At 34.3% G+C, this 12,568-nt stretch overlaps 1 protein-coding gene across 1 annotated transcript; it reads right to left on the bottom strand.

Moving 5' to 3' along the window:
• Window positions 1-5,684: 5,684 nt before the first annotated feature.
• On the bottom strand, window positions 5,685-11,400 carry LOC129243052 (uncharacterized). The gene is made up of 6 exons (XM_054880133.1): window positions 11,288-11,400; window positions 11,079-11,210; window positions 10,833-11,014; window positions 10,557-10,767; window positions 10,382-10,475; window positions 5,685-6,001 (listed from the first exon to the last, which is right to left on the bottom strand). Exons 1-6 carry the CDS (start codon window positions 11,311-11,313, stop codon window positions 5,843-5,845), a joined length of 804 nt encoding a protein of 267 aa, XP_054736108.1. The 5' UTR covers window positions 11,314-11,400; the 3' UTR covers window positions 5,685-5,842.
• Window positions 11,401-12,568: the final 1,168 nt, after the last annotated feature.

The following is a 12,568-nucleotide window of genomic DNA, read 5'->3' as shown; positions in this document are numbered from 1 at the left end:
GTTTAATGCGGAAATAGCTGGCTGGTGTAAATTTTAATTAAATCTGATTAACATTCTGGAATATTATTTAAATATTAACCCTTTCGATCCGAACGGGACCTATGTGTCCCGGTATATGTACGAGGATGCCTAGCCTGGAAATTAAGAGACTAAAATGGGTTTAGCTTATCCCATATCCTAGTTTATGGTATTTTTAGCGGTATTTCTTTTCGTTATTTGATATTTATCCCGATATTGCTCATAGCTTTGAGAGGACTGACAGTCCTTCCAATATATTTATGAAAGTTTTCCCCTGAAAGCCTTTTTATGCGTATTACCCAGTGCACGAACGAACGTATTGGGATAATGCGAAACTCAAAACCAGCGTACAAAAATATAAGGCTAACAGATATTTCAGAAATTAAAATCGTTATTGTTTGCATGATAATTATGTCATATAACCATTTGCCATCTGTAAGACACTATTGGTCAAAACATAATTCTATGGGAAACGATGCAGTAAAATCGGCTATAACGCGGGATAGATTTCAGTTACTATCATCGAAAATGTACTTTGCTTTGGAAAATATGGTTGAGTGCCTCGATTTGTAAGTGCACGGAACGAAAGTGCTTACCAAAGTATCGATGAAAGCATGACGAAATTCAAGGGACGCTCCTCTATGAAACAATACTTACCATTGAAGCCCACTAAACGTGGTATCAAAATGTGGCTCAGATGTGATGCTCTTACTGGCTATACTTACGATTTTAATATCTACATATTGTGGGAGAGAAGATGGAAATGTCGAAGGAACTCTAGGCGAGCGCGTGGTAAATCAGTAAGCTGCAACAATTCGAGAAACGGATGTGACTCTGTGTTTCGATCGGTTCTTCACAAGCATCAATCTTCTAGAGACTATTAATTACGCAACGTTAGGAACTATTATGTCGAATCACAAAAAATTGCCAGTCATCAGCACAAAGCTAAACAGAGGTCAATGCGTTTTCCAAGAAAGCAACACTGGTATAATGTATGCTAAATGGCAAGATACCAAGAAAGTAGTAGTTGTAAGCAATTGTCACTCATCTGAAATCTCCATAATAGAAAAGAAATTAAAAAATGGTCAAAAGGTTAACGTGGACTGTCCCGAAATGATAAAATTTTACAGACAGATAATGGGAGGAGTTGACTGAGCTGATCAAATTGCAGGGCAATATGAGTTGGATCGGAAGTCTAATAAATGGTGGACAAAAGTTTTTTACCGATTGTTAATGATGTCAGTAGGAAATTGTGGTAATCAGTTCGCAACTTTCACGGAAACAAAAACCACTTATAGACTTTATGGTAGAGCTGACAGAACACGTGATTGCTGAAGGGAAGGAAAGAGCAGCTATTCAACGCAGTGGCACGTCAGGAAGAAAAAGGAAGCTAGCCGCAGGTCACCTACCCATTCCAATTCCCAATCGAAGACGTTGCACAGGCTGTGCAGATCAAAAAAAAGAGAGGAGAACTAAAACGATTTGCGAAGAATGTCAGATTCCTCTCTGCAAAGATTGCTTCGCTCCGTACCATAAATAAAGACCAAACTTTTTTGTGTTAAATATATTGCTTTTGTATTATTTTCTATTATATTCTTTACCGAAACAATTAATTGAATTCCAAATAAAATTAGTTTCATATAAAACCAATTGCACTTTTTATATATGAGGTACCGGATCATAAAATACTAATCGGGACATATAAGTCCCATTCAAAATCACTGACGGGACATATATTATATGTCCCACCCCCTCCCTTTTTACCCAATTCATATCCTGAATTGATGGAATGCTTTTATTTTCCCTATTGTAACGATTGAACACGTGAAACAAGTTCGCTTTACCTCAGCGGCTTTTCCGATCGAAAGGGTTAAATTTGAAATTAAAAAACCATTTGCCTACGTGTGAGAGTATTTGTAGCTGTGGGAAGTTTCTGCATTAAGCTGACGATATTCACACTTGATAAATTTTAATATATACATATATACTTGCATACATTAATACATTTATACTTCGTAACATAGAAAGAGATTCTTACAAATCCATTTATACTCTAGTATATTCTTTTACAGGGTTACCCCATTTTTGCGTATGCAATCAAATCTCATGGGTGGGCTTACGGCTACATACTAAATGTAAGTTCACACCACCGATCATAACAATACTCTAGGAAAATCAGATAATCAAAAAAAAAGAATATATATATATATATATATGGATATACATATGTACATACATATATGCTTACACACACATGTAAATTTTTTAGAACTCATTTATATTTACACCTTAATGGCTGTTTGGATGCATTTGATTAAGTTTTTTTCTAAGTCCAGCGTTTCTTTTTTTCGAACTTTATAAGAAAACTTACTATCACTTATAAGAAAAATGAAAATTTTCCATTACTTTTTGTCATAGTTCAGCCTATATATCACTTCAATCGCCTATGGTCTCGCTCTTCAGCACTGTAATCATTTCAGGCGTATTGGTACAGACCAGGTACAGCCAACCTGTGACTCGTGAGCCACATGCGACTCTTAGAAGGATTATCTGTGGCTCTCCATAAATGCACCCGAGTTCCCTTTTCATTATTGTTACGAATTCGTTACGTCTCTTGATTTTTTTTCTGAATCGATTTGAAATTAGCATAATTCCAGGTGAGTTTTCCATTTCTAATATAATTATGACATCTGGAGAATTAGAATTAATAGAGATACAAGAAAATCAAGTTTTGCAATTAAAATATTAGTCGACGTCGATTACTGAATTTTGGAAATTTATACCAGAATCGAAGCATCCTGAATTATAAAAGTCTGTTGGTCGCATTGGTCGAAAAAAAACCGATCGATATTAACTAGCCAGCATCACAAAGAATTACTAAGAAGTGCTGTCACCAATTATTCACCAAATTTTAAAGACGTATCAAGAGAAGTGAAATAAATGTAATTTTAGTTTTTAATATTTAAATTCAGTTTCCGCAAAAAAAAATTTTTACTGTCATTTTTTGCATATCTTTTAAATATAAATATAATTGCGTCTCGCGAAAAAATTGAAATTTTTATACACCATACTTTTCACTTTTAGTCGCAGAGAGTAGACCTATAGTGTCAAATCGCAAAATCTCAGCGGCCATTTGACCTTCTTGTTTCGTGAGATAATTCGTACACGGGATTTCGTTCGTAATTGTTTCCTGATCCGTGTGGCAAGTGGCACCGTCCTGTTGAATCCACATATTGTCCAAGCCCATCTAATTCAGACCATAAAAGAGTTGTTATCATGTCATGTTAACGTTCGCCGCTCACCATAACAGCGCTACCCGTAAAATTTTCGAGAAAGTCAACGTAGTCAGCCCAAAACCCCACCAAACAATGAATGCATTAATTTAGATTAGATTGGATTTGTGGGGGGTCGGATAGGTCCAAGCACTCAGTCAGGAGGACTTTTGTACTACACAATAGATATTAAATGAATGGTAACACTGAAAAATTGGTTTGCGATCGCGTAAGGCACCCGATTGTCCGGCGGCATCGGGAACAGTTTGCACCGCTCTGACAACTGGTGGCATATCTGGCAGTAATCAGTGTTTTCCTCGTTTCCTCAGACTCCGTTTAGATTGAGGTTGTACGCCGCCTTCATCGCTTCCTTTCGAATCTCAAGATCTAGGTGTTGCAAGTTCAAGATGGATACTCATGATACTCAAGCACACACTTCTCTGTAGTCTATTTGTCCGTTTAGGGGTTTTACTTTGGAATTAATCATAGAGCTTTCCACCAGTCTACAGAGGCGTATGTAATAATGGTCCTAATTAGGGTGATGTACAACCAGTGTTCTTAGAACGGTTTTAGACCCCATGTCTTGCCAAGGGTTCTCTTACCCTGCCGGAAGACTTTTAGTACTGGAGAGACCTTCTACTCGACGGTCATCTTGCTATGTATTATATGTTTGGACCTCTAAGTTATTGGCCTCAGAAGACAGTTGCAGTGTTACTCCTTTCGATGTGGATAGGCCAATAAGTCTTCCATATTGCGTTTCCAAGTGAAAAGTACCAAGGTACATTTTATAGGATTCACTGAAAGACAATGCAATTCGCGCCAATGCTAAACCTTGTTTATTTATCTTGCATTTTATTGCATATAGCTTCTAGTGACCACCCTGATTATCAGCCGGCTAAATCGAATTATAAGACGTTATCACGTCAAAAAATGTATAATGCCATTTTATGCATATCTTTTAAATACTTATTTAATTGCGGCTCGCGAAAGATTTCAAAATTTAAAAAATGGCTCGGACTATGAAGGAGCTGGGCCTCCCTGATATAGACCATATTTTTCACGTAGCCAGAGAGAGAGTAGACCAATAGGGTGAAATCGTATTGTCCAAACCAATGCCATCTAATTCAGGCCGTAAAAGGTTTTTAAATAATATATTAATTTATTTATTGGTTCTTCTTCTTACAAGTATTTATTAGTTAGCAAACAAACAGAGGAAAAATTATGCATTTAAGTCCTATCGCTGGCAAAAATGCATCCGATTTGCCGTTTTTTAGTCTGAAGCCTTTTTGTTTGACTGCTATAAAAAATGTACTTTACAAAATTTCTTTCGCATTAGAAACGCACATATTTTTATGTACATACAACCATATATTAATTGCATACATACTCGTATGTATTAAAAATGTAAAAGGGGAAAGCAAAAGCTCAAACACGACTGAATTTGAATTAATTAAGTTAACTTATTTGCATATGTAACGCGTACATAAATAAATAAATTGTATTATTAATTTTAGTAATCAAAAATGAGTTGCTACAGTCAAGGGCAATTGCCAAATTTTGTAAGCAGTTTATTATTTTTACAAACTACTTTAGTGTAATTATTATATTATAATATTATATATAGTGCATACATACATACAAATATGCATAAACAGATATGAAATGTGTTGTAACACTTTGCGTATTAGTATGTTTTAGATATTCTTATATGGTAAATGTGCTCTAGCGAAGAACTTGTCCAAGAAAAAGTTCCTTAGGCCAAAAATAACTTAAGGCAAACTACACAAACCACACCGCAAAGTACTTTACCTTACTTAATATTAGCTACAACTTGGTTATTGCAGTCTATTATAACAAAGCCAAACTACTTTATAAAACTAAAAACTATTTACAGAACTATGTTAACACTTATGTAACACATACATATGTACTTCTAGTCGTAAAATATGTAGTTTAATTACATAATAAAATTTACACTAAAAACTGTACCTTCTCAATTAGCTAAAAAATTGAACCCGTCGAAAAAAAAAAGAATTTTGAACTCGTATAAACTTTGACGTTTTTCTAATTGTCAAATAAAATCCACATTCACGTTTACATGCAAAATAAAACATAAAATATGTTATCTGTCACTTTAATAACACTTCATAAAACGTTTAAGCTTTTTTTAAGTAAACTACATGCAACAAGCAATTTCATTTGAAGATTGAATGAATCTTTTTGAGGCGTAAATTTAAACACATGCAAGTGATAAGTAAATCGGCGTGGGTTATTGTAACAAAGAATAAGAGGAATTAATTAACATACAAATTACTACATTCATATATACAAATTTGTGTCAACTCTTTTAAAGTACGGAATAATATTTGAGTGTGTAATAAATGTGGACAAATATTTAAAGTGGTGCGTTTTAATTCTATCAACATATTATTTTATTTTATTTGCAATGATGTTATAATATTTACGAACAAAATCACCAATTGAAAAAATATAAAATACAGATTAGTATAGCTCTATTTTATTTGGAATAGGCAGAGCGTGCCCGCCTTTCATTATTGAGTAAATTTCTGTTCATCCTCTAGACATAAAGGGTCGATGCTACATTTTTCTTTTTTACTGCAACACGGCAGCTCTTTGTAGTTTTGTAATCGATTGTTCAGGAGCATTGTCGCACAATCGCCAACATTCGTATTGGCTTCTCCAACAAGAATCTAAAAAGACAGTTTGTATATACATACAAATATTAGATGAGTGTGACTTATTTTTATTTATTTATTTTATTTTATTTTCTTATCAAGCACACAACCAAAAGTAATTTAACAGTGCTTGAACTTATGACTACTATTCTTAATAATAACATAGCGTAAGTACACATAAAGGTAATGTATATGGAGTTAGCAGTGGGTTAGCAGAGTTAGTAGGATATAAAATATAAAGAATGTTGAAGTTGTGAAGGTATAGAAATAGAAGAGAAGAAAAAAGGTAAAAAGAAAGATATACGTACATATTAGCAACTATTGGCAACAAATTAGTGTATCAATTCACTTCTTAAGCGCGATGTGCTTCTATTTTGATTTTCAGTTGTAGGAGGTTCCAAAAACGGACAGCAAGGACAAAAAACTGTCGTTCTGTTACTAGACAACTGTATTTCAAACTGAGTAAGTTAAGAGATCGATACGATTTTGCAGTTAAAGCGATTAAACGCAATCGAATTTTCACTGAGATAAAGTACTGAATAGTCCATAATAATCATAGCATACCATGGACTTTGTCTATTGCACTATAGATGTGGTTATTCTAAGTCAGATGCCTATTAAAAGTAATTCCAATGCGAACAAACTTTCGAATTGTTCAGATTCACTTCAGTGAAGTCGTCAAGTTTAAATGTCTTTTTGTAAATAAGGATGTACTGTGATTTGTTTGGATTTAGGAGCATCACGTTATCGCAGGCCCACTTGTTAACGTTTTCTAAATCACTGTTGAGGTTATTAACCCTTTGCACTCGAGGCCTTTTTCGCTTGCGCGATCCAGCAACTCGAGGCGATTTCGGCCAAATTAGGCGAACACATGCTGAGACTAACTAAATTAAGCTAACATTTGGCTACAATGTAAGCAGAGAGAAGAGAAAACTATCTTATCGCATATTGTAAATAAGGATATCCAGTAACAAAAGGCCATAGCGTCGTAGCAGCGTAGTTCGATTTACAGTTTAAAAACAATTGCCAATTCGAATCGGCTGGGCGCCATATCGGCGCCACTCGAGTGCAAAGGGTTAATACATTTATTGATGGGCACAAAGGCACAACTAACATACAATTGAACATCATCGGCATAAACATGAATATTACAATGTTTTAGTACGTTTGGAAGATCATTGACGGGCCAAGAATAGAACCTTGGGGAACACCTTTAGTTATGGGCAAATAGTGACTGCCACATACAGCTTACGCACGATAATTAAGGTATTATTTTATTAAACTCAATGCTGAAAAGTTGAATAATGATGTATTAGGCAAAGTATGCACTTTCCAACCGTTGTGTCAACATGGGCATATTGGATAAACGCTTGTATCATGTAAGTATGGTTGTACAACGGTTGCGTGAAAATTAAAATTGTTCTTTCCACAGAAAAAAAAAACTTAAAAAGAGAATTAAAAAAAATTTTCAAATTAAAAAAATAAAGAATTAAAAAAAAAATTAATTGAAAAAATTAAAAAAACATTTTTTAAATAAAAGAATTTAAAAAATAAAACAAAATTTAAATATTAAAAAAAAAAATGATTAATTAATTTTTTTAATTAAATTTTTTTTTTAATATATGAAATAAGAATAAAATTAACAATAAAATAAACAATTCGATTATTATTATTGAACAAATTTCACTTGAATCCTGCATTTTGCGAAATGTTCAACACCACGTATATAATAATAATAAAGTTGGGCAACGCGTTGTTTATCATTTTAAAACATTTATGATGTAATATACTAAACAGCCGCCCAACTCATTGTACACCGGTTGGAGCATGTATACTCTACATTATGATATGTGTTTTAAATTTGGCAATAACAAAGCGATGAAGAGCATGAGGAAATATCACCAATATATTAAGAATTTCCCACTTCAGCATCCTACAAAAATAAATCGAGAATAATCAGCACATAATTTCAGCACACTTCCACCGACTTGTCAGTCTACTATTGCGAGAAACTCAGTAAACCTCGGAGAGGTTTAATCAAGAACGCAATTTCTTCCAAGTACCTTCGAATCGCGGCCGCCGTAGCCGAATGGGTTGGTGCGTGACTACCATTCGAAATTCACAGAGAACGTATGTTCGCATTTCCGTGAAATACCAAAAACAAAGAACAAGTTTTGCAACGAAAGTACAGAATCGCAACAAGATCCTCAAGTCGCTTACCGGCAGCACTTGGGGCAAAGACGAAAAAATGTTGCTGTCGACCTTCAAAGCAATAGGCCGACCGGTTCTTAACTAAGCTGCGCCTGTCTGGTCGCCTGGAACCAGTGATACGCAGTGGACGAAGCTCCAGACCTGCCAAAATACTGCTATTAGGACCGCGACAGGATGTCTCCTGATGTCCCCCATACAACACCTGCACGACGAGACTCATATGCTACCTCGGCAGACAATGGCAAACCTCCGAGTGTATTTCTGCCATGAAAAAGCTCCTCATAACAAATATCTGCCGTTCGGAGTCGGCTTGAAACTCTAGGTCCCTCCATTTGTAGAACAACATCAAGACGCTAATATATATACCTTCGAATCGCGGATTGTAGATCTTCAAATCATTGAATCCGCTTATTGCACTAATTATTTAGTGCACTGTGCCCAACCCTGATTAGCAGGCAACGTTAAGCCCTATCAACAATCTCAAACAAGCGCCAACATTGATAAACATTAAAAGACGGGACGCCTGGAGGCTCAGGGCAGTCTTAAGTGGCTTTTGGTAGTCGTCATTGTCTAACTCATCTAACGGTAGGTTCATGAAATACTGCCTAAAAATCGCTTTAAAAACTATTTGGATTGGAAGGAGGTACCTTGAACAGGTCGTACCAGTGGCACAAAAACAACAAGAGCAATGCATTTCGCGTTTGCTTTTGGTCCCTAAAATATAAAAATCTATAAACAAAGATTCCAAAGAATCTCTCTGGAATTTGGCCCATCCACTTTACAAAACCAAATTTGGCAATTTAGAAATCTAATAAATAGAAAAAATCAAAACAGCTACTGCTTCTACCTGTGCAATGGACCGTAGATAGAGGTTATTTATTAAGTTTTTTAAGTGCTTTGTTTTAACAGGTTGTTGCAGCAGCAGAGACATTTCCGATGCATCTACGGAAAATGCTGCTGGAAGGGCCGGATATAAATCCGGGTCGTTACGGTAACGTAGAACCGACTGACGTGGGGACGTAGAAGGTCTCACAGTTCGATGGCGCTTATAAAAAGGTTATAATATTATATTTTTCTAAAATCAGTTCTATTTCACTCCAGAAATATATATAAGTCCTTAAAATTCATAACAAAAATTGGGGATATGTAGAAATTATAATTCGAAAAATAGTTTATTTCTCGGTCATCGTCTAACTGACCACGGAATAAGAGGGTTTAAAATGATGCTGAAAAATTAGCAAAAGCATTAATGCTGCGACACACTTAACTCCTTGGGTATATTTAACGTCTGAGCCACGTCATGCACTTGTTTGCCCAAGGAGCGGATTACGTGTTTTATTTTTATTAATTTATTTTTGTGTTGTAATTCTAATTACCTGAATCCCACATATGTCACTAATATTTTATAAATAAATGAATTCTGACGTAAAATGTGCTACTCAACCAAAAATTATATCCGTTCCACATGCAAATATTTTCTGAAAAAAATCTGTACTCAAGGGGTTAAATAAAATAATTGCTTCGTCCTGCCTTTAAACTAAACAGAATAGTCGAAACGACTGTAGGGAGCATTTTGAAAAACAAAAAACACAGAAGCACAGACACACGACGGCTGTGATTTTGGCAGCTGCAATATTTGGTAAGTTTGGTAGTTAGTAATATAAGTTGCACAGCAAGTCGGAATGATCCATAGCGATAAATTCAAACATATATTTCTGCTATTTATATTATATTTTTTTATTTATTAGAAATACTATATGTATTTCAATCGACACTCTATTTTGACTAGAATTAACTGGTTGACCAGAATGGCGAGGCTATTGTAGAAGTCTAAATATGCTCTAATCTGCCCACAATATGTAGCTGTATTTGTGGTGCATTATTGCGACTGTGATAAAGGTTAAGTTAACTTGAACTTTTGTGGTTGACCGATCTATGTTGGACAACCAAAATGGGAAAATTTATTGAATTAATAAAACTTAAAAAATATCTATGGAATTTGGCCCATCCGCTTTGCAAAACCAATTTGTTAAAATTTGGAAAATATAAGCTATAATTCATAAATTGTAGACTCGGCACTCCATTAACTTTAAATTAAAAATGAAACTTAAAAAAAGGTTATAATAATTTCTTTGATCCAGCAAATTCTCTTACTCTATGGAAACTCCGACTTCACATACATACCTCAAATTCATTGGCCAAAAATTGCGCACTTTTTTCATTTAATTTAGCTTGCGGTAATCCAAATAATGCGTTTCCTATGAATTTGTAGACGGATCTGCAAATAAGAAAATATTTCCATATTATATATATATATATATATATATATATATATGTACATATATTTCCAAAACGTTGCCTTAAGTCCACGCCTTCTAGCTCTTCTGTTTCAGGAAGATCCTCATTGTTCGCTATGGCATTGATAACTAAGGCTGGTTCATATGCGCATAACTCTGGCAAATTCCATTTTTTAAATTGCTTTAGCCAGGCTTCAATGTTGTTAAAACTCAGTGATCCGCACTCTTCATGTACATTAGTTTCAGCCATCTCTATACGCTGGTTCATATATTCTACAATTTATGCGAACTGCAATTTTAATTATTAGGTACCGAGAAAATTATAGTTCATATTTTACCGAGTATAGACTGTTTGTTAAATTTTGAAGCTGTAATCACTTCATCAACACTTCTAGGGCTACAACCATTTTCTTCTAAATGGCTCAGAACCTTCTTTTTCATGTAACCATACACTTTAATTTTTTCCCCAGATACGCATTTTTTTGGTTCTTTGGGATCAGGTGCCTGTGCTGGGGCATTGCTGAAATAGTTAATTTGTATAAAAAGAAACATTTGAAACTAAATATTTGAGAGGATTTTAGTACCTCTCATGATTGGTTGTAGTTTTCGTTAATGATGTTTCTATTTTGTCAAGCTGTTTTTCTGTTTCCACAAGTGGCTCCTCCGGTCTGACTAGTTCCTCGTCTAAGACACATTTCTCGTCAGGTCGCTGACTCCTGCAACTATAAAAGAACAGTTATAATCAACAAAGAAAATTATCTAATCTTAATTTAATTAATCTCAAAAGACTTACTTATCTCCTCCAATAACTTCCTCCATTTCCCCAATTTGTATACTTTTTACATTTGCTTGAATGCATAAAATGTTTGTTTAACTTTACACAGCTGTTCGTAGAATGAACACAACGCCGCAACCAGCTGTTTCAAAGAATGAACACAAATGAACATGAATGTTGCCATATCATACATATTTTCCTAATTAAGTTATATTAAAATTAAAATAATTTATTTAACATAATATTTAAGAAAACAGAAGTTCGTAAAATCAAATCAATATGTTAACTTCAAAAATTAATAAAATGAAAATAACAAACTATTTAAAAGTTGGACCGTAAGTTATTCGCCATTTATTACACTGTGTGACAAAAAAAAATTAAATATACTTTTATGGAGACCTAGCACAACTTGTGGCTATAGAAGAACTAAACAAAATGGTATAGGAGAAATTTCCAATACACCCCCAAAATCTCATTTTATGGCCATAAAATCGTTTTTCAGTAGGTTGATGTGAAGAATCACTCCTAACTTCGCCAATTTCCATCCGATTTCGAATTTTTTTATTTAGTTCGAAAGAACAAAAACAAGCCTTTTTGACAGTGTGTTGACAATTTTTCTGAAATAACAACTGACGAGACTGTAGACGGAAGTATTTGGAATTTTTTTATTTTTTCTCTATTTTTTCAACTTTGACATAATTTTTACGATATTGTCCGATATTGAGGATTTTTTTTAGTACACTACTGTTATAGTAAATTTAATTTTGCGTCGAATGAGCTATATTTGACTGTAATTGAATTAAAATTAATAGAGTTGTGTGAGTTTTAAGATTTTTTGTTTTTTTTTTTTACTAATTTGGTATGTAGGCATCGAAGCATGAAAATGATAACAAGTGTCATTATAAACAAATAATATTTATTTATTAGAGTATTGTGCAGTGCAGCACTGTACGGTATGGTACGGTGCGGTACGGTGCAGTACACAACGGAACTGATTCCAAACTTAAAAATGCATTGGAAAAGGCCCTTTGGAGTTTAGTATGGTACGGTACATTTGTCATTCTCTTCATCAGTTTTGAATACTTCTCTGTAAGAAATTCGATCATCATCATTCATCTGAAGTCGTCATCAACTAAATTCCATTGATTAAATCGAGAAGCGAGCGTTTCAGATTGTCTTCCCGATAGAAGTAAATCACGAGAAAGATCCTGAAAATCTGAATTTGATACAATGTGTCGTTCTGAAGACTTAGAACCAGACGGAAAGTACTCTTCATCATCAGGTTTATTGTTATCAGTT

Source organism: Anastrepha obliqua, chromosome 3 (genome assembly GCF_027943255.1).
Source record: "Anastrepha obliqua isolate idAnaObli1 chromosome 3, idAnaObli1_1.0, whole genome shotgun sequence".
In the NCBI taxonomy this organism is placed as follows: Eukaryota; Metazoa; Arthropoda; class Insecta; order Diptera; family Tephritidae; genus Anastrepha; species Anastrepha obliqua.
This window is presented reverse-complemented; position numbering and strand designations above follow the sequence as displayed.